This window comes from Rhinoraja longicauda, chromosome 21, assembly GCF_053455715.1.
Source record: "Rhinoraja longicauda isolate Sanriku21f chromosome 21, sRhiLon1.1, whole genome shotgun sequence".
Taxonomy (NCBI): Eukaryota; Metazoa; Chordata; class Chondrichthyes; order Rajiformes; family Arhynchobatidae; genus Rhinoraja; species Rhinoraja longicauda.
In genome coordinates, this window is record NC_135973.1 from 15,523,846 (window position 1) to 15,550,148 (window position 26,303).

The 26,303-nt window shown below is 40.9% G+C and overlaps 1 protein-coding gene across 3 annotated transcripts in view; it reads right to left on the reverse strand.

Annotated features, from left to right (window-relative positions):
• Positions 1-26,303, reverse strand: part of LOC144603953 (dual specificity mitogen-activated protein kinase kinase 6-like) — an 85,318-nt gene that overhangs the window by 20,109 nt on the left and 38,906 nt on the right. For 2 of the 3 annotated variants that reach the window (XM_078417809.1, XM_078417808.1), the window contains exons 2-4: positions 19,119-19,188; positions 16,382-16,430; positions 5,600-5,713 (exon numbers count right to left, since the gene is read on the reverse strand). In XM_078417809.1, the coding sequence (XP_078273935.1) occupies positions 5,600-5,713; positions 16,382-16,430; positions 19,119-19,188 (233 nt within the window). The remainder of the gene's footprint in view (positions 1-5,599; positions 5,714-16,381; positions 16,431-19,118; positions 19,189-26,303) is intronic. The other variant, XM_078417807.1, reaches the window with a different exon arrangement.

Below are 26,303 nucleotides of genomic sequence, written 5' to 3' on the forward strand. Positions count from 1 at the left end.
CAAATGTAGATTGGACACCCGTTTCGCCGGACTCTGGCGCACGCTCCACCAAGGCTTGCTGGATCTCTTGGTTGTCCACCATTTTAACCCCCCTTCCCATACCAACCTTTCTGTCCTGAGCTTCTTCCACTGCCAGAATGAGGCAACACCTAAACTGGAGGAATAACACCTCATATTCCACTTGGGTAGCTTACAACCCAGCTGTGTGAACATTGATTTGTCCAATTTAAGCAAACTAACAATCTACCCTTTTTGCCCCCCTCCCCCTTCCCCAGCTGGATGCACACCCTTTCCTTCCACTATCTCACCATCCTTTTCCTTTCTACCTATTTCCCTTCCCGTCTTCACATTTCACTCATCTCTCCTTATCCTACAGACTTTTGTCGTCTTTTCATCACCAGCCTTTGTCCACCCACCTGCTAGTTAACCCCCCCCCCCCCCCCCCCACACTCACTTGTATCCACCTATCATTTGCCAGGCTTTGTCCCTCCCCCAGCCCTTTCCCCCCCCCCCCCCACTTTAATTTGCCTGAAGAAAGGTCCTGGTCCAAAACGTCACCTATTTGGGGCATAGAGGTAGAGCTACTGACTTACAATGCCAGAGACCTGTGTTCGATACTGACTACAGAGTTTGTGTGTTCTCCCCGTGACTTGTGTGTGTTTTCTCAGATCTTCGGTTTCCTCCCACGCTCCAAAGACATACAGGTTTGTGGGTTAATTGGCTTGGTAGAATTGTATAAATGTAAAATTGTCTCTATTGTGTGTAGGGTAGTGTTAATGTACTGGCCAGTGCAGGCTCAGTGGGCTGAAGGACCTGTTTCTGCACTGTATCTCTAAACTAAACAATATTCTCTGGTGGTGCTGCCTGACCCGATGTGTTCGTCTAGCACTGTTTGATTTTGGTAAATCAGCTTCTGCATTTCCTTGTCTCTACTCGTTTAGGTTGGCCACAGAATTTTTGAATGTGGTCCAGTTTACCAGCTCAAAGCAGTTCATGTAGGAACTCTTCTGTTTCTCAGACCAGCACCTCAAGATTTAGTTTCTGCTTGTGCACAGGGAATAGCCTGCTGGTCAGATTTTCCAAAATGTGGGCAGCAGATGGAGTCGTAGACATCTCCGATGGTTGTGTAGCATCGGTGGAGAATGTGAGAGCCTCTGCGGGACAGGAGACAGATTACTCCTAATCCTTACAATTTCCACCATAGTTTCCCTACCACATGTAATGCTCACTGGCCTCCAATTACCCAGTTTATCCTTATGCCTTTCTTATCTACATTAGCTGTCCTCCAGTTTTCTGGTATCTCACCCACGGCTAAAGAAGATACAAAAATCTCCACCAGGACCCCAGCAATCTCTTCCTTTGTTTCCCATGCTTAATAATCCCCTCATTTATAATTAAAACATTATTGATTATTGCCCATTTTTGACTTATCCAAGCTTTTTTAAATTTTTTTTAAGTCTTTCAACCTCAAATGGAAATGGGAGCTGTGGCAACCAAAAATTAAACAACAAAAAAATGAAGCAAGGACTGCAGAAACCCATTATTCATTTAAGGAAATGTTCCAACAATTATTAAAATGATAAATAATACTCAGAGCTTAAAGGATTATGAGGGACTATGTAATTACGGTACAGCAGTGACGATGAACACAAGTTAATGGAATACCAATAGAAGCCACAAATCCAACTGCTTTTGTCAATCCAAATTTCCTGGTGAATACATGGATTTATATAACAGATTTACATGTCTGCTTAATATATTTGGAGAACAGTGGAAGAGATTGAATTAATTACCACTGCAGTAATATAACAATGCCAGCTAATTTCTGGGAATTAGAAAAGCAACAATTGCAATGAATTCGTGCACTATCCCACTGCTTATCCATCTCTGGCCAAGGTGGAATAGTTGTAAATGTTGCCAATTTTGTTTTAAAGCACCACACATTGAAAATTTAAATATATTTTATTTCTGGTTCTACGCTGTGTTGTAGATTTTAGGCGAGGAACAGGAGTGTTCTGATGGACCACTTAATGGTTCAAAAAGGGGGGGAAAGAAAAAAAGAGTAAAGATTTTTTGCTGTGATGTCTTCATCAACCTCCAGGACAGCTGACAAACATATGCATAATTACACACTACCCTGCTCCCAGCGACAGACTTCTTTTAAAAAGCTGTATAGTACAATAGGAATGCTCCTTTGTATTGCCTGTGTCTGTGAAAACAAAATGCGGCAATTTCCATGATTTGCTGTCCTGCACTAAATGTGGACTCACACACACATCTAAGATGCTGAATTGGATGGGTACATAAGACAAAAATGTCAAAATGTAGCACAAAAACAATAACGATTCTTGCAACACAACAAACGGTGATTCAACTCATTGTGCATGTAAATGAGGTATTAATTGGAGTCACACCCCTGAAACCTTGGTTTGAGGCCCACTTCCAATTTTCCTAAAAACGTTACTGCACATGAAACAACAGTTGAAGCAGATTACAGTATACTCCAAATTACATAGAAATTAGAATGCGTAGCATTGTGTTTTGTGCGCTGTTAAATCCGACCTCAATGAAAGATAAAACATAATTGAAATTGGAGAAATGCAACAAACAATTTTGTGCCAAATGAACTGTATAGCTGTAGGAAAGAACTGCTGATGCTGGTTTAAATCAAAGGTAGACACAAAATGCTGGAGTACCTCAGCGGGACAGGCAACATCTCTGGAGAAAAGGAATGGGTGACGTTTCGGGGTGGAAGAAGGGTCTTGAACTATATATCGCTGACTGTTGCTGTTGTTGCTTTATCTTCAGCAGTTGCTCAGGGACAAGGGTGACTTTCACTCGAGCTCCCTGGGTTCTGAGGTGGTTACTGAGTTTGAGGTGAGATCTGCAGACTGTCATGTGGGCAGATGGGGAGGTAACACAGGAGGTGGTGCACTCCTCCCACTTTTTTCACTGGGCTTACACTCGCCTCCAAAGAGATTCAAGGCTCTCACTGTCCATGAATTAAGAATGCAATACATTACTCTTTCTTCATACTTCATAAGATGTAGGTGGTAATGCAGGCTCTCAAAGCCTTCTAGTCAGTATCATTTCCCCATGTATTTCGCCATATTTCATTCTCTCTCGCCAACCACCACCCCCCCTCCCTCCCTCTAAACCTACCATCGAACTACACTATATTAGGAAAAAATTACAGTTGTTACCCAATCCAACAGCATGTCAGAAGGATGTGACGGGAACCGGAACACCTCCAGGAAGTGTGCAAGCAATCATAAAATGGATGTACAAACTCCGCACAGTCAGAATTGAACACGGGTGGGTCACTGGAGCTGAAGAGCAGCATCACCACCAATTGCTGCACTCCTGTCATCTTTGTTGAGGAATGGAGAACATTCTGGAATAATATTCCCTGACCCTCCCCCTACCTATCAGAGCCATCTGTGTGTATTTAGAGCCTTAGTGCTGCAGGTGCTGACCTAGGAGAGGGCATTGATATTGGGGTCACTTATCCTGCCAATGGACCTGAAGAGATTTGCAGTGTTAATGATGGTGGTGCCACCTCAATTTGTTACCATAACCACTGTACGTAGTCCATGTCTCTGGAGGAGGAAGACATTCACTGCTGCCCAGTACTTCATAAGCTTAGTGCCAAGTTTAAAGGTCTTGATCTTCAAACAGTTTTCCTCAGATGGCCAAAGGCTGTGTTGGTGCACTCAAGGTGGTGGCAGATGATGCTCTTTCCCTGCATTTACTGACAGAAAGCTCATGTAAAAAATGAGCTATATGGCATTAAAGGCTACTTCTGTGCAGCTGGTGTCAAGTGCCAGACTCCATGATCTGGAACTGCACACAAACATGAAGACCGGCCTATTTAGATAGTGTGCAACTTAAATGGTATTTAATCAGTTCTGATTGAAGTGAATTTATTGTTTTTTTGCAAAAAATATATTTATTGCTTACAAATGTTAAAGGATAGTTAGTGGGTAATGCACAAGTTTCAACCTGTGACCTGCAAATTTATCACAGTAAAACTGTTTCACTGCAACAATACTGCAACCACTAGATGGCATTCTGAACTGAGCCTCAGCTAAGAAAATTTAAGGCTCATAAAATAGACTCATCCACTGTATCTCTATATCAGAAAAGGGTTCACAATACATCGAAAGAGGGATAAAACAAAACGAGGAATGGTGATGAAAAGAACTTGAATGGGGAGCAGAGCCACTGCCTCACTGCTACAGATACCCATACTCAATCCTGACCTCCAGTGCTGACGATGTGGAGGTCACACTTTCTCCCTGTGACCATATGGATTTCCCCCCCAGGTGAAGCAGTTTCCTCCAACATCCCAAAGACATGTAGACTGGCATACTAACTGGTCGTTGTAAATTACCCCGAGTGCAGGCAGGTGGTAGCATTATTGGGAACTTGATAAGAATAGGTTAGAGGGTAAAATTAATTGTGGAATGAATGGGATTGCTCCGTGTGGTGGCAGTGCATAGAGTGACCTCCTCCTGCTCCATGTAAATACAAGAAAAGAGGCAACAAAAATAGCAAGTTTCTTTTTTTAATTGATTCATGCAATGATCATCTCTGCCAAGGCCAGCATTTATTTACAGATTCTTAACTACCCTCAAATGTGATAGGGGAAATCACAAATCTGAAAGGCTAATTAACTAAATGGAGATAAAGTAGCGTTTCATTCAATCAGCATATTGGAAAATCAATGAGAATCAACAACCCATCACAGTTAATCTGAATGAGATTTTGATTAATACTTCAAATATAATCTTTTTAAATGCCAATGTAAAAAACAGAAACTCAGAATCCATGTTAAAGTCTTTCACTTGCATTTCAGTTTACATAGTTTGTTATATAAAACCAGAAATTCTTGCAGAGAAAGCATAGTGATTGAGACTGGAATACAAGTAATTAAAATTAAACTGCAAACACTTGTGTACGAAATAGAATACACTCTTTGGGTCTGAGCAGGACAAGAGGAAGTACAGGAAATAAAAAAAGCCTGGGTTTTTAGAATATAGAACACAAGCATTTAAGAGGCTTTTGGATAAGCACGTGGAAGTGCAGGGAATAGGGGGATATGCATCATGTACAGGAGATGAGATCAGCTTACTTGGCATTCATGTTCGACACAAACATGGGCCTATGAAAGGAAATTAAAGTTGTAAGCTGATTCTTGAAAGTTTAAAAGCAAACCACTTGCATCCTCAAATTAAGATTGGAAGTGCAGAAGATTACTCAGTCCCTCGAGGCTGTTCCATCTTTGATAGATAATGTCTGATCTATGCTTCGATTCCTCTCTGCTCCAGTTCCCTCAATTACCTCAAGTTTTTAGTATGGCTGAATGGTAATTCGAGTTTCACTGTACCTTAATTGGTACAAGTGACAATAAACTGACCTTTGATAAAAAAATGAATCGCTGATTCGAACAGAGCAATATACAAGTGTGATCCAAAGTTTGAACCCAATTCTACACAAGTCATCCTGATTTAATTCCTGAAAAATCTCATTCTAACTGTTTGATGATTGGCTCGCAGTGGCTCATTCACAAGCATGGAGATTTATAAAAAATAATTACCTTTACGGCCATTATGGTTCCACTGGGAGTATGCCGCACCTTCTCCACCACTCCATATGCTCCTCGGCCCAGTTCATTGATAGGTACCAAATCATCAGCTTCCACCACAAAATTCTACAATTGACGCACAAGAGTAAAATTAAATTAAACAGTTGATTTGTTGTATACATTGTGTGAGAAGCAACTAATGGGTATTAATCTCAGAAGGAGCACCAGTCTCAGATGGAACATCAATCAAGTTGTTATGTGATAAGGTCATGTGATAAGAAGAGAATTGGGCCATTCGGCCCATCAAATCTACTCCGCCATTTAATCATGGCTGATCTATCTCTCCCTCCTAACCCCATTCTCCTGCCTTCTCCCCATAACCCCTGACACGCTTACTAATCAAGAATCTATCTATCTCTCCCTCTGCCTGTTATGCAATGAAGCAGATTAAAACACACAAAGATATAGTATTGGGAATGGAGTTGGGCTGTGACTCATTTGGAGGATGTGGTGGGGAGGGGTTGACTGGTGGTGGTAGGCAGAGGCAGCAAATTCCATGGAACCTCTGCAGAACATTTAATCCCAGACCATCATCACATCACTCAAGAGAAATTAGCAGCCCAGATTGAAACCCAATTTAAAAATAAGTGTACAAAGCATCTTGTCTTCCAAACATGAGCTTAAATATGATAGACACACAAAGCTGGAGTAACTCAGCGGGTCACACAGCATCTCTAGAGAAAAGGAATCTGTGGCGTTTCGGGTCGAGACCGTTCTTCAGGTCTTTGGGACCTGTCTCGACCCGAAACATCACTTACTCCTTTTCTTTAGAGATGCTATCTGATCCGCTGAGTTACTCCAGCTTTTTGTGTCCATCTTTGGTTTAAGCCAGCATCTGCATTTCCTTCCTACACAAGAGCTTAAGTAAATTCTATATATTAAAAAATATATAAAATAGTCAGATATGAATTGTTTAAAAAAGTGTTTTCCCACAGTAATAACACTGGTCAGCCATAAATATTAGCTGATTTTCCTGACATGGTGAGGGCAGGGTTAGCTACTTTCAGTTTGTTCCCTGATGATCGCTTCCTCCTTTTTAATTTCATTCCGCAGACTTGACCTCCACAGAGCTTTTGACCAAGGCTGTGTCCATCAGATAGTCAAAAAACTGTATAGTATGCCAGATTTACGTTATCAAAGCATTTATTTAAAAAAAACTTTCATTGACTTTGTCAGATCCCATGCACTTAATTCCCATCAAAGTTGAAATTACAACAAAACTTCACAATTGTTGAAAAAGCTCAGAGATTGTGGATTGGTATATGATCAAAGAGCTTTGATAACTTTGCTGAGGAAATTATATAACGTGCTAGAGCACTAATCAGTTAATTAATTTTGAATATAATATCAAAAAGATCAATGTCAAATACAAGCTGATTTTTAATGCAGCAACTCCGACAAATATAAGTCTTCAATTAAAATAATGAGAATACTCGCATCACCCTGCCATTTGCAGCTATATATTTGGTGTTGCATATACCAACATATTTTCAAAACTGTATATTATCCCCATTTAATTTCAGATCCCAAATTATTATATTTCTTGTATATAACTTTAAAGTCATCATTAAAGTATTCAAACCAAAATAAAAAACAAATCAATAAATAACAGATGAGCTCTAGAACAGATCAAATCAGGACTGAAATTCATTGGCCACAAACAATATTGCAAAATGGTTGAGCCATAATTGTCTAACGCTTCTAGATTCATCTGCAAAACTGGCACAGATCAAACCATAAAATGGCACTTGCTGTTTTTGTCAATTCAAGGAAAGGTTTATGAAAACAAAATATTTTGCAAGTTCAGGCCTCCTCAGATATTTTGCTAAGACTACTCTGACGTTATATAATGGCCGATGGCTATGGTTACCATGGTTAAATGTGATCTTTAATTATAATGAATTGCAAGATGCTTCCAGCTATAATTTGATTACAAGGTATTTTGGCCAACATGGAAAACTTAGAATGTCACTGCGTACGTGAGGTTCACGCGTCAACACTGAGAGGGTTGTTGAGGGCCAATAGATAAGTACAACAAAAGCAGCATTCAGTTCTGTCTGACACAGAATTGAAAAGGCAGGACACTGATTTTTGAGGAACTCATCCCAAAAAGGCTGGGTTGGGATGAAAGAAGGTAACTTCTTGTGCACCAGTGCATCGATCAATGTTTCCCCAAACTGGGGGGTCACAGTATCAGCTGGGGCCAGATTGTTGGACACTGGTTTGCCATGCTCCCACTCCAACTACACAACTGTGCTGGTCTCTAGTACATGTTTCAAGCTTTGGTTAGTTTAATCTTCAATTTAAAGATACAGCATGGAAACAGGCCCTTCGGCCCACCAAGTTCATGCCAGCTATTGATCACACATTCACATTAGTTCTATATTACCTCACTTTCTTATCTAGACTCCACACATTTGGGGCAATTTTAAGAGGTCAATTAACCTACAAACCCGCACGTCTCGTTCACTGGAGCTCTGAGGGGGCAGTTCAACAAGTTGCACCAGTGCCATTGGTGGAAATATTTCAGGTCAAACCAAGCTTTTCACTGCACCTCAGTACATATGACAATAATAAACATAAGCAAGCAAAAGAAAAATAATCAACGTCAACCAGGTTACAATGCATTTGCAATCATCAAAACATGACAACTGTGAAATTCCACCAGGGTTGCCTAATACATAACGTCCTTATCTGCCTGGAACAATTTCCCCATCAGGATCACACATGATAATGCCATTTCCTGTGCAATACGTCTTCTGAAGTACCACAAGCAAATTCTCACGTTGTCTTCAGAGTATCCTTGATGGCCACTCGCCCAGTTGGCAAGCTAGGTGAAATACTTAACAATACCTTTAGATCCCACCCGAACACCAAACAAAATCACCAGCCCCTCCCAGATTGTCCCCTCTCCCCTTAACAATGCATTAAAGTTCTGCTCCCAATGTCCCTACCAATATATACCAATCTAACACCATCAAATACCAGGCTGATTTGCAGCACAAAACTCCACCCAGAGGAGCCATGCTCCTTCAAAATCTCTTGACCAAAGACCATCAGTGCTGATACCAGTGATTGGTTAAGACTGCATATTGTTAAAGAATTAGGGTGGCTTATTTTAATGTACTGCAATAGCCAGACATCAAGTTTGAGTCCTCGTCAATAATTTTGACTTTCTCCACACAGGTGGGTATGTGGAATGAGATGCCAGAGAAAGTGGTAGAGGATGGTACAGTTACAACATCTGAAAGGACATTTGGACAGGTAGATGGTGAAGGATTTAGAGGGTTATATAGGCCAAATGGGGCTAGCTCAGGAGGCACCTTGGTGGCATGGACTAGTTGGGGTGAAGAGCTTGTTTCCACGTTGTATAATTCTACGACTCTAAAACAAGCTTTTAAACAAAGGCGAGCAGTTTCCAGTGATTTTGATTGTCCTCAGCCTTATTTAAATACAATTTCTGCACAAAATAGCAACTGGAAGAACATGTCAACATGTCAGTTATAGCTGATAAAAGGAAGTTTCATTCAAACAGTTTTAATAATTGAATGTTCTGTCACTAACAAAGCAAACACGGTAAAGCGTTCTAGGAATCAGCTGCATGGCTTCACCACAATGATAAGCTGCTAGTCTGACAGTCAATCACCTCCATCTCATTTAGATGATTTATTTTCGACAGTGCATAAGACTTTGCGTGAGAAAAGATAGGTTTCTCATTTAAAAAATCTATCAGGGCAGTTTCTCTTTATCTGAAGAACTATATTAAATAATGCGTGCAATACTTTGTTACTTCAGATAGTGTGGAGCTGCCCATGTCAATTTGAAGCGTGGTATTGATATTTGGCACTGCTGTTCAACAGCAAAATATCCTGAGGGAAGACTGTGTCCATTATGGTTGTCTGGTAATATGGAAATGGAGCAAGCCTGCGCAGAAGCTGAAAATTAGCTTTTGGGAGAGGTCAGCAGATCAAGCAGCATCAGCAGAGGGGAAACAGGCAGCCTATGTTTTGTGTCAAGATCCTTCATCTGGAAAGCACAATCCATTTCCTTCCACAGATGCTACCTAACCTGCTGAGTTTCTTTGGTAGCTAGTTTCTTTGCTCTCGATTCAAATGTCTGCAGACTTTTGTGTCTTAGTCGAACAGATGCTATTGTCTCCGTTTTGGAGGATGGTGCATTTTATAAAATTTTGCAGCAACATTTTGTAGCACAGTATCATTAAATAAAAAGTCTATTCACTTCCTCAGGAACAGTTGTATTTTAGGCCTGCACAGTGGGAGAGTTGCTGTCTTACAGCACCAGAGACCCGGGTTCGATCCTGACTACGTGAGCTTGTGTGTATGGAGTTTGAATGTTCTCCCCGTGACCTGCGTGGGTTTTTAAATCGGGATCTCCAGTTTCCTCCCACACTCCATGGACATACAGGGTAGTAGGTTAATTGGCTTGGTATAATTACAAATTGTCCCTATTGTGTGTAGGATAGTGTTAATGTGCGGGGATCACTGGTCGGTACGAGTTCAGTGGACTGAAGGACCTGTTCCCACGCTGAATCTCTAAACTAAACAAAACGTGACAGTATCCAAAAAGTAATTGAGCAGTTGCTGAAGTAACTCCCAGTGGGAAGGCAGCACTGTGCCAGGGTGGGTGGGGAGGTTGCTTTTAAAGGTCCAATGTATTGAAGGAGACACTTTAGCTTGAGGTGCTTCGAGCCTCTTTCGTTGTGTTAATTTGAGGAACGTGTATAATTAAGATAAGGTATTAGTTTAGGTACTCCAAGCCAATACATTTTTGAGGTGGCTTATCTGTTTACAACTTTAAGGTGTTTCACAGATCTGGTTGCAGTCTGCTTCATGCACACTTTTGCTGTGGTGCTACATTTCTTTGAGGTGCTTAATGCTTCTAAGCCATTGTATTAATTTGATATACTCGTTGATATAGCATTCTGGTGGAGTGTTGAGGGAATGCTGTCTTTCAAACTGGATGCTGAACAATGACCATTATTAGCCAAGCTCATCTGATTACCTGTACTGCCAGGATACTACTTGCAGCCACACATTTCATTGACAATGGGTGTTGAGAAAGATCCCTCGGAAGAAGGGTCTCGACCCTTCTCTCCAGAGATGCTGCCTGTCCCGCTGAGATACTCCATCTTCAGTTTAAACCAGCATCTGCAGTTCCTTCCAACTCCGTTAAATATCACTTCCATGTGAGCTTCTATCGCACAACCTATGCATGTAACATCAGAATTGATTTACAGCTGGATATATGAAAACTAATGTAGATGTGTTAGCTGGGTAATCAACTATTTTTAACATTCTTTACATTCTGCCATCCAAGCAAGCTGCATATCTTGTTTTAGCCTGTCTAGCCCCGAGCAACAGGAAAATCAGACATTTCCAATACCTAGCCATAAGATCTACACCACAGTTCAGAAGAAATATAGTTATTTATGCCTTGTAACATTCTTAAAGAAAACCTGAGGCTGAAAATTCAATCACAAAATTTAGTTTCTGTCTTCTGAAATGAAAACAGATAATACCATTTTCTAGTCATATTATATCAGAAGTTGAACTAGGCATTAGAGATGATCATCATCCTTTCACCACCTACAAGATTTTCATGCCATGTTATGCACAAGTATCATTAATCATTAATCAGGCAGCCAAATTTTCCAGATTCAGATTAATTTGCTGTCTTTAGATTTTAGAGATACAGCGCGGAAATGGGCTCATTGGCCCATCAGGTCCGCACCGACCAGTGATCACCTCGTACATTAACACTATCCTACACATTAGGAACAATTTACCAAAGCCAATTAACCTGTATGTCTTTGGAATGCGGGAGGAAACTGGAGCACCCAGAGAAACCCACAGGATCACAGGGAAAACATACAAACTCCATACTGACAACATCTGTGGTCAGGACGACCCGAAGTGATATTTAACGGAGTTGGAAGAAACTGTAGATGCTGGCTTAAATTCAAGATAGACACAAAAAGCTGGAGTATCTCAGCGGGACAGGCAGCATCTCTGGAGAGAAGGGTTGAGACCCTTCTTCCGAGGGATCTTTCTCAACACCCATTGTCAGTTGCTATTAGGCAGCAACTCTACCGCTGTGCCACTATATACTGTCATATATACCATGGTGCAAGAAATTCCTCGTTCATATGAAACTCAGAGCAAGCACTACACATGGTAACGATAAATACAACAATACCATGAGTACAAAACAACAGAATGGTGCAAAGATTGTATCATAATCTGATGAAGTGCTAAGGATACTAAAGTGCAATAAAGTAATAACCAAATGAGGTCAAGTTAATGATAAGAGTACGTGGCAACATCTCTGGGAAGGGGTGTGAACAAGGTGATTGATCCAGGAATCTGATAGCAGTAGGGAAGAAGCCATTCTTAAGTCTGGGCTTTTAAGCTCCTGTATCTTCTCCCAGAAGCTAGAAGAAAGGAAAGGGAATGGCCAGAGTGACAGGCATCCTTGATGATACTTCCAGCCTTCCTGATGCACCACATTGTGAAGATGTACTGGATGGAAGGAAGTGATAAGCCTTTGATGGACGCACCTGTGTTCAGCAGTTTCTGCATATTCAGGTGGTCAAAAGCAGTGCAGATGCCATACCACAAATCGAAGGTATTTATTCACAAAATGCTGGAGTAACTCAGCGGGTCAGGCAGCATCTCAGGAGAGAAGGAATGGGTGACGTTTCGAGACGAGACCCTTGGTCGCGACCCCAAAAACATCACCCATTCCTTCTCTCCTGAGATGCTGCCTGACCCGCTGAGTTACTCTAGCATTTTGTGATACCTCGTGTTGGAGGTTGGTCACTGAGCATCGGCAATTATAATTGAACCCGTTTTAGGAACACTTCATTGTTTGGTTCAGCCCAAAAAATCTCTTTACTCCAATGTCAGAATCCCATATTCATGACTGGCATGGCTGCCCTCATAGTGCACCACCCTCCCACATCTATCAAAAAACTTTTTTTTTTTCACTGATAGAATGAATAACTAGATTGACTAACTAAATTCAAATGGCCTTTTAAAGTTTTTTTTTTAAACAAGGGGCTATGAATTTTCTTTTTAAAATTGTGATTAAAGTTTATGAACTAGTCATTAGCACGGATACCTATTGGTGCCAACAGAAAGCTGTCAAGCAATTAGCCACGTTCTAAATGCCCTTATACGTAACTTCAGCAAACATCTTCAAATACGAGGGAACTATTGGTTGGCAGACTCCCACAGATTAAATTAGATGCACTGTTGAATATTTTCCAGCCTGTTAATGGATTGACAATGTTCTCAGATTATCTTGGTGGCATCAGGGAAAAACAGCTCATCTCCCAGACAAGCAATGGTCCTAGTCACCGATTCACTAGTTTCTGCTCCAGATAGCGATTTCTCTGAAATTCACTATCAGTATTCAGCAGAAACACTGCCTCCAAAATTATTTTCATAATTCAGTGCATTGTGCTGATGCCAATGTACAAGTTAAACATTATGGCTCGGTTACGAGTTTCATAGCAATCGCTCTCCATGTGTTCTGATGTATATCTCGGGCTGATGGGGAGATATAGAAAAATGATGGTGCCAATATATAGCTACATCTCATACCTTTGAGATCTTTTGATTATTCTAAAATCAAGCTTCTTGGATATTGCAAAATGTGAAATCTTTCTCCAGGCGCTGAGTAAATATTTACACTGAACACAAACAAAAAGTGGAAGACAATACCTTGCCCAAAGGAATGGCCCAAATTCATTCAGTCCTGCAGCAAATCCACATCCCAATTTATCACAGCTGAAGTGCAAGCAGGATTTCTAGATTATTATTGATGAGCTCAGAGACTCCTAGCCATTGCTTACAGCAGCACATTAAATCTTCCATCTCCTTTGGTAAGTAAGGAGCCTTTAAAAATCAGTCAAAATGTAAGTATATATTGGCCAGAGAACCAAAGTAACCCACTCAGGTTTTATACTGAGCATAAGATAAACTGCTGAGATTTTTTCATTCAAAAGCCTATTATAATGTGCTAGAATTCACAACCAGCATGGAAAAGTGAATCAATTAATAGAGGAACATAAGTATTAATGGATATGCCAAAGACAGATGAAAGAGTACAATTTATAGTTCTGGTAAAAGAGCAAGCAGTAGGTACACAATTGACAAACGCTGCTAACAAATAAAGTTTGCATTATAGAATAAAAGTTCAAATCTTTCCTGTTATCATACAGAAAATCCCTACTAGGGTCATTTCTGTTAAATACTCATTCGTCTCTGATGCTTAAATGTCTGACGTTTCCCGAAAGATAGTTACAGCCAATGAAGTGCAGTTAATGCTTTACTATAGGAAACACAACAAGCTCCCCTAACTTTCGATAATCCGCTGTTGGTGATGTCGGCTGAGGGTACTCAGTTTGCAAACAATAAGTACCCTACCCTCGTTCAAAACAGGACCAAAGGATCGCTTTCAGTCAACTGGGTGAACAGAGGAGCATTTGCTTTAACATCTCATCAGATGCCTTTTTAGGCAGTCCCTTGTTTTCACTCTATTTCTATGAATTCTGAAGTAAGGAAAGCCAATGGATTAAGTTGCATTTATTTCATTGTTTGGCAAGGCAAATTAACTCAGGTACATACAACTGGGACGTTATAGCAATTACAGAAATCTGGCTAAGGGAGGGACTAAGGCATCTTAATGTTCCAGGTTTTCAGTACTACAGGTGAGATAGAGGTGAGGGAGTTGGTTTACAGCACAAGGACAACATCACTGCAGTAGTCCAAGGTGGCATGACTGAAGGATCTTCTATTAAGGCTACATGGATCTCACAGAGAAATAAAAAGATGGTCACCTTGTTGGGATTGTACAATAGATCCCAGATAGTCAAAATTAAATGAACAAATGTGCCAGGAGATTACAGACAGCTGCAAGATTAATGGGGTTGTCGTAGTAGGGGATTTTAACCCTTCCCAATATAGACTGGGCTTGCCATAATGCCAGGGACTTAGATGGGGTGGAATTTATCAGGTGTATTCAGGAAAGTTTCATCAGGCATTATGTAGAGGGTCCTGCAAGGGAGAGAGCAAAGCTAGACCTATTCGTAGGAAATGGCGAAAGGCAAGTGACTGAGTGTCAGTGGGAGAATCTTTAGAGAGATCAGCGACCAGAGTTCTATTAGCTTTAAAATAGTTATGGATGAGGACAGGGATCGTAGTACATAGAAGTACATAGTTCCCTGAAAGAGGTGTCACAAGTAGACAGCGGCAAAGACAGCCTTTGGCACACTGGCCTTCATCGGTCAGGGCATAGACTACAAATGGTGCAGTTGTACAAGACATTGATGAAGCCACACCGAGAGAATTGTGTTCAGTTTTCATCATCCTCCAGTAGGAAAGATGCCATTAAGCGGAAAAAGGTGCAGAAAACATTTCAATAATGTTAGCAGGGCTTGAGAGACTAAGTTATAGGGAGAGGATGGGCAGGCCAGGGTTTTAGGCTTTGTTGAGTGGGAGACTAAGGGTGATCTGCCAAAGGGGTATAAGATCATGTGGGGTATAGTTAGGGTGCATACACAGTCTTTTTTTCCCCAGGGCTGGGGAATCAAAAATTAGGGGCAAAGGATTAAGATGAGTGTGGAAAGATTTAATAGGAACTTGAGGGGCAATTTTTTTCCCCCCCACACAGAGTGGCACATATACAAAACTAGCTGCCAGTGAAAGTGGTCGAGGCATGTAAAAGACAACATGTAAAATAACAACATGTAAAAGACATCTGGATATGTGCATGGACTGTAAACATTTAGATGGATATGGGTCAAACCCAGGAAAATTGGACTAGCTTAGATGGGTTCGTTGGTCAATATGGACAAGTCGGGCCAAAGGGCCAGTTTCCATGCAGTATCTTGAACAACTTTGGAAGCTATTCAGCACCAACACTAAAGTGGCTCTCAGGAATATCACCACAATTCCACACATTATTTCCCTGTGCACCTGGTCTCTCCATGGCCATCAACTCCCCTGTACCTGCTCCTGCCTCACTCACCACACCCCCCCCCCCCCCCCCCATTCTTCTGCCACTCCTATGCACTCTGGAAAACAAAGAACCAGAGAGAATGTGCAAACTGGACATAGACAGCAGCAGGGAGCGAACCCATGTTCCTGGAGTCACGCTGAAACAATTTTATCTGCTGCGTCACTGCGCCCCCCTATAGCAGTCAATTTGCACACAGCCAATGTCCAACAAACACAACAAAGATGGTGACTGAATAACATTTTTTTCTATTAATATTGATTGAGAGATAAATGACTCGGGTTCCAAGATAACTACTCTTTGAAGTACAGCTAAGGAAACTTTTACATCCATCAGAAATGGATTTCAGATAGGGATATTAGTTTAACATTCCAATTAAAATTAAGAACCATTCAAACTTGGTCTTATTCACTGCCAAGTCCTGTCAAGACCAATACATAATCCGAGTGTTTTGGCATTTGAAACTGCACAGTCTGAATTGCAATGTCAGTTGCTGCTATGCACAAACAGCATCATAAACTAAATATAAATTCAGCTATAAATTTGTACTTAAAGAAATCCCTGTAATTCAGTTTAAAATAAACAAAACGCAGCTAGTAAATCATCTCCAGCTTTGCATTAGAACACTGAGAACAGGGAATGCATTTTCAATAAACAAATGCTTAAAATAGCATGAAAAAAAAATATCCTTACTCGGTCTCCAATTGTAATGCAAGCCTTGGAATCCAGATCTCTTGGCGGCCTAAAAATAAATTACAACAGAAATTTATTTAACTAACCGGAAAAATGTACTCATTGTACAAAAGCAGCGAGACCGCAAGCTTAACATCGAGCAACACAAGTGGTAGATTAATATAAGATTTCAGAAGAGGAAAAACTGGAAGATAGGTTAGACACGGTGGCACAGCAGTAGAGTTGCTGCCTTACAGCGCCAGGGACTCCGGTTTGATCCTGACTAGAGGTGCTGTCTGTATGGAGTTTGTACGTCCTCACCGTGACCTGCGTGGGTTTCCCCCGGGAGCTCCGGTTTCCTCACACACTCCAAAGACGTACAAATTTGTAGGTTAATTGGCTTGTTAAAATTGATCTTAGTGTGTGTACGATTGTGTTAATGTGCGGGGTATGCTGGTCGGCGCAGACTTGGTGGGCCAAAGGGCCTGTTCCCTTGCTGTATCTCTAAACTAAACATATAAGAGTAGTAATTTTCTGGATGGAGTGTACAGGTTCTCCCAGTTTAGGAATGCCTGACTTACGTACATGCGTTTAGCAGACCAGCAGGATGGATTTGCGTGGCTACAGCCACCTTCTGCCATGTGGGAACTCTATTCGCAGCAGCACCTTTGACTTGCGAACTGTCTAGGTCATGAACAGTTCACGGGAACAGAATACTGTAGTAACCCGTGGAGGATCTGCATTCACTTTGAATTTGATTGTGTACAAATAAAGAACATCTTGCATGCTACATAAGAGGAAAAGAGGTAAAGAAAGGATCACACAGGTGGTGCCAATAATAAAATTTGTCTACATCCACACAGGTTCCTTCCTGATCTGTTATCCTGGATGAGTTAGAAAGCCCCGAGCCACATCTCATTGTCTCTGGATTCCCTTGAATAGACAGCGTTTCCATTAAACAAGAGACAAAATAAGGGCCTCAAATTTTTCTGTTGATCAGGACAGCTGGTAAAATTCCCAGAATATAAAGCAGGCAAAATTTTCCATGTATAACATTTTTGGCCCAACAAACATTAGTCACATAACTGGCTCAGACTGCAAATGGGAAAATCCCTTCCATAAGTGAAGCAAAATGAAAGCAAGCTTGCACAGACAGAACCATCATTCAGGTAGGGAGCAGGTGTACCTTTCTCAAATTTAGTTGCTTTAAATATTAGATGCAAAGTGCATTTTTCTGGCAGGTTGGAAAAATTTGTAAAAGCCAGATATTTAAACCCCTCAACTAAAAACAAAATGACATGATGCTTGACGTGATTCAATACATAACTGGCGATTCCTCATCAACATTGAAAGACGCCTCTGCAATGCAGTTAACTATAGGATTAAAATATAAGGAGAGGGCAGAGTCATCTCTGCCTGTATTAAATGGCCAGCTATCCATGCAACCTGTTAGGTCAGACACAAGCACATTCTTTACAGCCTGCAAAAGCAAAGCATTTCAATAACAAACTCCATCAGCGGTTAGAAAGTTTAACCAGTATGTAACCGGTCACAAGACTGGAATGTCTGATGTTGAATCCCGGGCTATGTTAGGTTACCTGATCCGAACTAGGATAGGAACTACAACTAGCCTCAGCCCCGTTCACATTCTTTCTATTTTGCTGAAAGGCATTGCACAAGGAAATAAGTATTAAGAATGGGCCAGCAAGGATGGGGGCTTCAAACCTGCTTCATTTTTTAAAAATTCATGCCTCGTCTTCAACAACACTTCCAATCACTACATCACCAATTCTCAAACAAAAAAATCAGTCTCAACAGATAAACATTCATGGGCCACAGAGGTAAACAAGTCAGCAAGTTTACAATCCCGTGCCATAAATAGATTTCTCCTAGGCTCCAGAAAGCCAACCCATTATACTGAGCCAACCCACTCTAATATCAAAACAAGCTGGTAATAGTGCTGTTGATCAACAGTAATTATTTGATTAAAGCATAAAGAAATGTGCCAGTGAACGCAACTCAGCAAAAGCTTCTGGAAAAGTGAAACACATCTTTAAGGCCTTTTATTTATGGAATGCCACAGGAAGAGGTTTCAATATGTTCATTTAAATATATGACAGATATAAAAGTTAACCTGGAAAAATCAAAGATAATAATTAAATAATCTGCATGCATGCGCACACGGCCTGAATGTAAAGAATAATAAAGACAAAAAAGGCTGTTTCAGTGTCAAGTGCAATGGACATTTAAAATGAAGTGGTCTAATACTCAAACCTGATTATGTAAAAAATGACAACACAAAGCTATTTATTGCATAGAAATTCTCATACATCCCAATGGTCATAATGGTCTCAGGCCCCACTGCAAATTTCAATTGCACTGGAGTCCTTAAGGCTTTTTATATTCAATAACATGCCATCTAGGATCAAAACTGGATTTGGACCAGAACAAGAGAGGGGAAAGATAGGAAGGGACTCAAAGGAATAAGTAGTCTATTATATACAAATAAATTGATGCAACAGAATATAAACTATTAAAATATCAAAATCTTACTACCCACATTCCTGGAATCGATAGATCAGTTTTTATCTTCATACTTTTTAAAGCATTAGGCTTCCTTCTCCCTGTCTGATAACTCTTCATATTGCATTTAGTGATTCTATAGCTGCTTTAGGTAAAATATTTTAAATGCATGCAACAAGACAGGCAGAGGTATAATGTGGACATGCAAATCTAATTAAGTAGTCGGTTCACTTACGTTGGACTGGTAACTGGCTGTTTGAAGACTTCATCGGAGATTTTTAAATTAGGTTTATTTTTCACTTTTCCTGTGAAACAAAAATGAATAAAGTCAAAAATCAAATGCTTCCCTTCACTGTCCAGTTGTACAGACCCACCTTCCGGAGCTTTTATTCAAACCTAGATTCACGATCAATAATCTTCACCAATGTTGCTTCCTTCACAACCTAACTGGTTCTCTCCCTTTATCTTTCTACCTGCTGTAACTGGTGACATCTTCCCTTGACAAAGGATTGGTTGTTTTCTATACATGTGCTAATGACGGAAAGTTCTACCTCTCTGGCATTTCCTTGGACCTCCCAACCAAATAGGTACCATGAAACAGTTTGATCTCAATTCCAGAATAGACAATAGACAATAGGTGCAGGAGTAGGCCATTCAGCCCTTCGAGCCAGCACCGCCATTCAATGCGATCATGGCTGATCACTCTCAATCAGTACCCCGTTCCTGCCTTCTCCGCATACCCCCTCACTCCGCTATCCTTAAGAGCTCTATCCAGCTCTCTCTTGAAAGCATCCAACGAACTGGCCTCCACTGCCTTCTGAGGCAGAGAATTCCACACCTTCACCACTCTCTGACTGAAAAAGTTCTTCCTCATCTCCGTTCTAAATGGCCTGCCCCTTATTCTTAAACTGTGGCCCCTTGTTCTGGACTCCCCCAACATTGGGAACATGTTTCCTGCCTCTAATGTGTCCAATCCCCTAATTATCTTATATGTTTCAATAAGATCCCCCCTCATCCTTCTATATTCCAGTGTATACAAGCCTAATTGCTCCAGCCTTTCAACATACGACAGTCCCGCCATTCCGGGAATTAACCTAGTGAACTTACGCTGCACGCCCTCAATAGCAAGAATATCCTTCCTCAAATTTGGAGACCAAAACTGCACACAGTACTCCAGGTGCGGTCTCACTAGGGCCCGGTACAACTGTAGAAGGACCTCTTTGCTCCTATACTCAACTCCTCTTGTTACGAAGGCCAACATTCCATTTGCTTTCTTCACTGCCTGCTGTACCTGCATGCTTCCTTTCAGTGACTGATGCACTAGGACACCCAGATCTCGTTGAACATCCCCTCTTCCTAACTTGACACCATTCAGATAATAATCTGCCTTTCTATTCTTACTTCCAAAGTGAATAACCTCACACTTATCTACATTAAACTGCATCTGCCATGTATCCGCCCACTCACACAACCTGTCCAAGTCACCCTGCAGCCTTATTGCATCTTCCTCACAATTCACACTACCCCCCAGCTTAGTATCATCTGCAAATTTGCTAATGGTACTTTTAATCCCTTCATCTAAGTCATTAATGTATATCGTAAATAGCTGGGGTCCCAGCACCGAACCTTGCGGTACCCCACTGGTCACTGCCTGCCATTCCGAAAGGGACCCATTTATCCCCACTCTTTGCTTTCTGTCTGTCAACCAATTTTCTATCCATGTCAGTACCCTACCCCCAATACCATGTGCTCTAATTTTGCCCACTAATCTCCTATGTGGGACCTTGTCGAAGGCTTTCTGAAAGTCGAGGTACACCACATCCACTGACTCTCCCGTCAATTTTCCTAGTTACATCCTCAAAAAATTCCAGTAGATTTGTCAAGCATGATTTCCCCTTCGTAAATCCATGCTGAATCATAGCAGTAACAGGAATGATCCTGTTACTGCTATCCAAATGCTCAGCAATTTCGTCTTTTATAATTGACTCCAGCATCTTCCCCACCACTGATGTCAGACTAACTGGTCTATAATTACCCGTTTTCTCTCTCACTCCTTTCTTAAAAAGTGGGATAACATTTGCTATCCTCCAATCCACAGGAACTGATCCTGAATCTATAGAACATTGAAAAATGATCTCCAATGCTTCCACTATTTCTAGAGCCACCTCCTTAAGTACCCTGGGATGCAGACCATCAGGCCCTGGGGATTTATCAGCCTTCAGTCCCATCAGTCTACCCAAAACCATTTCCTGCCTAATGTGGTTACAACTTCCCACAGTTGAATATTGCAAAGTCCAAAGCCAGCATCTTTGGCATGTTTCACAATCTCTCTTCCTTTTCTACGAACTCCAACATCCTCCCTGGCTAATTACAATCCTGATTCAAATACCAGCAATGACAAATAGATTCCACCCCACATCCAAAATTGTAGCGAATGTGGAGGATAGTCTTGGGTTGCAGATATTGTTCACCTAATAAATTGGGTAGAACAATGTCAGGTGGAACCTGTCGTTTGAAATGATGCATTTTGGGAGGTCAAATGTGGGTAAGACATTTCAAAGAACAGTAGGCCCCTTGGGACCATTGAGAAACAGAGGGACACTTGGCATAAAAGTCAAAAGATCGCTGAAGGTGGCAGCACACGTACATGGTGTGGTGGAGATGATATTTGGGAAGTCAACCTTCTGCAGCCGGGTATAGAATACAAGAGCAAATAAATGATGATACAGTATATCAAACTTTGGGAAGGCCATATCGGAAATGTTGTTTGGTGTTTTGGTTGGCACACTATAGCAAGGATAGGGTGGAGAGGAAATTCAGCAAGATGTTGCCTGGGAGGGAGTATCTTGTTTACAAGGACAGAATGGATGAACCGGGTTTGTTTTCTTTCGAATAAAGGTGGCTGGGAGGTGGGGTGGGGTGGGGAGGCTGCTGATACAAGTCCTCAAACTTATGAAGAATTTTCAAAGAGGAAACAGCCGTAAACTGTCATGCTTGATTTTGGAATAGGAGGCAGAGAACTCTCAAAATATACAATCTAAATGGACACGAATCGTCAAGGCATAGAAGGCTATGGACCAAGGGCTAGTTAATGGGATTAGTAGACTGGTATTTGATGGCCAGCATGAACAGATTGGACTAAAAGGCCTATTTGCATGCTGTACAACACTCTATGTATAATATAAGAAAATAACTGCAGATGCTGGTGCAAATCGAAGATATTTATTCACAAAATGCTGGAGTAACTCAGCAGGTCAGGCAGCATCTCGGGAGAGAAGGAATGGGTGACGTTTCGGGTCGAGACCCTTCTTCAGTACAACATTCTATTTGCCACTGGTGATATTACGCTCCTTCAATGTTTTATTGATTTACCTCACAGGCTGCAGGTTTATTTCAAACTTTGTGGCAAATAAAAATCAAGCATGTGCAAAAGATGGAAAACTGAAGTAAAAATGGAAAATGCTGGAAACACTAGGCAGCCAGAACAGCATTTGTGGAAAGAGAACATCCATAATAGGTAGCAAGGACAGGGGGATCATCTGCAACACAGCGAGGCCAGGGTTACCATAGGAATAAGGCTCTGCTGCCAATGGTTGGGTGGGGGTGGTGGAGGCGGGGGGGGGGGGGGGGGGGGGGGTTGGTGTAACACACAATGCAAATACAAGGCTGTCAGATGTACGTAGCAGATTAGGCCGTGCTAATGGAGAGATAAAAACTGAGCCAATCACACTACGAGCTACAGATGCTGATTTACAACCATTTTTTAAAAATCACAGGAAGGTGATTTGCAACAGAAATTGCCAGTTCTGATACAGATAGACTGTTGCCAGTATTTTCTGGTTTTATTTTCTTCAGATTATACTATACCAATCTTTACTCTGTCCATGAGCCGCCTCCTTATGCACTTGCCGACTCCTACTTTACCCCTTCTATGTTCGATATCGTCCTGATACATGGTCTTTGCCCAAAATGTCTGCTGGGCCCACTAAATGATTCCAGCAGTTTGTTTTTTTGTTTCACTTCACCTTTTTTTTTTAAGAAAGGAGCTACAGCATTTATGGGAACTTTCCCTTCCCTGCAATTTCCTGTTAAAAAGACTTTTATAAAGCATCTTTTGCATCCTCGGGTTTACCTAAGCATTTTACAGCCAACAAAATATTTTAAGAAACAAGGAACCGCAGATGCTGGTTTACAAAAAATAGACAGAGCTGAAATAACACAGTGGGTCAGGCAGCATCTCTGCAGAGCATGGATAGGTGATGTTTCAGGCTGGGAGCCTTCATCATATTTTTAAAAGATAATCACTCTAGTATTCACAGAGAGGAACCGGACAATTTGTACATTGCAAGCTCCATAAAACGTAACATGACGACAAATTAAATCCGTTTTTTGGGAGGGGATATTAGTGCAGGGGAAATTACTAGCTGGCATGCTCTAGAGAACTTCCTTGTTCTTAAAAACCTTTTCAATACAAAACTGGTTAATCTGCAACATGGAAACAAGATAACAAATTATAAATTGCTGACTATTTGAAATTAAAATCTGAAAGTGATTGAGATCATCTGAGCTGCAAATTCTATTGTGCCAAGAAGCCATATTAAACCAAAGTGTGGGTCAATGTACGTTGGTGCCTGTGGCCACACCCTGCAAAGTTCTATTGTGTTAGTCAAAGGAATCACGCACAGTAGACTTGGCATTACATACTGTGTTCTGTAAGTGCATTAGATAGGGTAGTAGTCACATCTAAGTAAGGCCTAGATGTGCAGGCTCAGTATGATCAGATTTTCAGTCGAGTTGGAAGATGGGAGCAGTCAAGCAGTGTTTTTTTTTAAAAAGGAGGGGCTTGAAATTGGTGCATGCTGGAGGGGAAGAAGAATGGGGATGTACTGATTGGAATTGCGGTCAGGCTTGGTTACGTTGTCGAAGAGCATCTCCATTTTTAACATTGGTGGAACTCAACATGCGAGTGCCAGGGGGTAAACTTGAATCGTTCATAGTCAAGTTCAGCTGGATGTTTCTGGTGAATGCTTCCTAGCGAGTCAGTTTCTTCCCATCTCAGAAGCCAGTATTAGATTCATAATCAAGAGTCAAGAATGTTTTATTGCCATATGTCCCAGACAGAACAATGAAATTCTTACTTGCAGCAGCACAACATATGGAAACATAGTACACTACAAACAATATAATAAATGAGAAATAAAGTTCAGTGTGTGTAAAATTACACATACCCACAAATACATAAAAATGCATAAAATTGGCCATTGGAGCAGTTACTACTCAGAGGGAATATTCAAGAAATATTCATATCTCTGGGCAAGGTATTCCAGAATTCTTTGTATTACCAGGCAATCTGAAAAGTTGCCCAGATGTGTCCTTTCACAAAAATGACAAATCCAGTCTGGAGCTTATTAATGCTAAGAGCCTGCTATGTCATTTGAGAGTGGTGGAAGGTGTTGTTGGCCATTCTGATAAGCAACACTAATTCCATCAATAACCCAGACAATATTCAGGCATCTGCAGTGCAAATGACACTTGCCACTTATTAGCCCAAGCTCCAGATAGTTCCACAAGAGACTGCAGATGTTGGAATCTTGAGCAAAGAAAAGTACTGGAGGAATTCAAAGGGTCCCAACCCAAAACATTGTCTATCTATCCACCCATCTCTCCCCCCACCCCCAAACCCAACCTGCACAGGTGCTACCTGGCCAATAAATGCTTCCAGTAATTTTTTTTTTGTTCCAGATAATGAATATGTCCATGGAAAGAGAGTGACGAGCTACCCTTGATTTTAATAGCTTTACCATCGATGAATCCTTCACCAGTGACATTACCACAGACCAGAAACAATTGGATTAGCCAAAGAAATGCTGTTCAAGGAGTCAATGAGGCTGGTTACCTTAAACCCAGTGACTCATACCCTGACCCTCCAAATCCATTCCACCATAAGGCCCATTAGTTAGACAATAGAATTTTCCCAGCTGCCAGGATGCGAGAAGCTCCAACAATAGTGAAGAAACTCAACATGATCCGGAAGAATACAGCCGGTCTGATTTATATCTGGCTTATGTCCAGTGAACAGTGGATACGGTGTGCACTATTACAAAATGCACTGTGGTTATTCATTAATCCTAAAACTCCTTACACCCAGCAGTGCTCCGAGTTGGCAATTAGTAAAAGTTTTTAAATAAAATGAAGACTCAATGAAATATTAAGCAGAAGAGAACCAGAAATTACTGCTGCTTTTATTTACTAATAATACAAAAACACTCATTTAACAACTATTGATTTTGCAAAGATTTATCGAATTATAGCAATTCAAAGATGACGACATCATGATTCATTTTCTATCCGAAACAATACATTTGGGATGATTAGTAAGCCTAAATCTTTTTTTTAAATCCTGGAAAAAATACAGCTAAAATATGTGGAGTGTTTGTCAAAAAGTCTCCAATATATCCTACAAACGATTGCAGATTCTTTTGGCAATTTTTAAAGTGTAGTTTAATTTTTCCACACTACTGACATCCCATGCTGACTGATCCGTCTCGGAAAGCAACTATAGAAATTACAGATAGGCTAGGCCGACCAGTCTTCATAGAGGTCCGTCTGTTCCTCAATACTCTTCTAGGTCCCATCATTCATTGTGTACGTCCTACCCTTATTAATCCTCCCTAAGCACATCAGCTCACAATTATCAGAATTAAATTCCACCTGCCATTGCCCTGCCCACCTTACAAACATCAACCAATCGTTGTGATTACACAGAAACATGAAAGCCCCTTTCGTTAAATTTTGAAGACTGCTAAATATATAATTGATTAATTGATTCCTTGAAGAGACAGACCTTTTTTGTTATCTGTGCCCAAATCCTGTTCCTAACATGATAACCTCCCCAGAAGTGCTGACTTTAGCCAAGTAAAACCAGGAGCCATTATAAAAATTGTACTTGTGCAGGTGCCAGCGTTTCTATGTTGTATCACATTATTTGGACAAAAATCTTGTTTCCTGTCAGGTGCTGATGAATCATTTGGGTTAAAGGTTGAAGAACAATAGTAATGATATAAAAGTCAGTGAATATTGAGTAATACAGTACTGAGGAAAGATTGTGGGGCCAGAGTGCTTTTCTCTTTTGTGTAATTGCAATTGCATCACAAAATGCAGTACAGGATAAAAAGGAGGCGGAGATGGAAAAAAACTGAAATAAAGTGAACTGCAAATGCCTAGTTTCTCATTTGGTAATTCACAGCTGTAGTCACCAGACAGGATATTCCACCCCTATAGTTTGTTCAACCATTTAGTTAGATCATAAAAGATCTGCATTTTAATTCCATCCGCCCACCTTAATTTCATAATACTTAATACCATTATTCAACTATCAATATCAGCTTAGACTTTTGCAGTTGTCCTCCAGACTAACCCT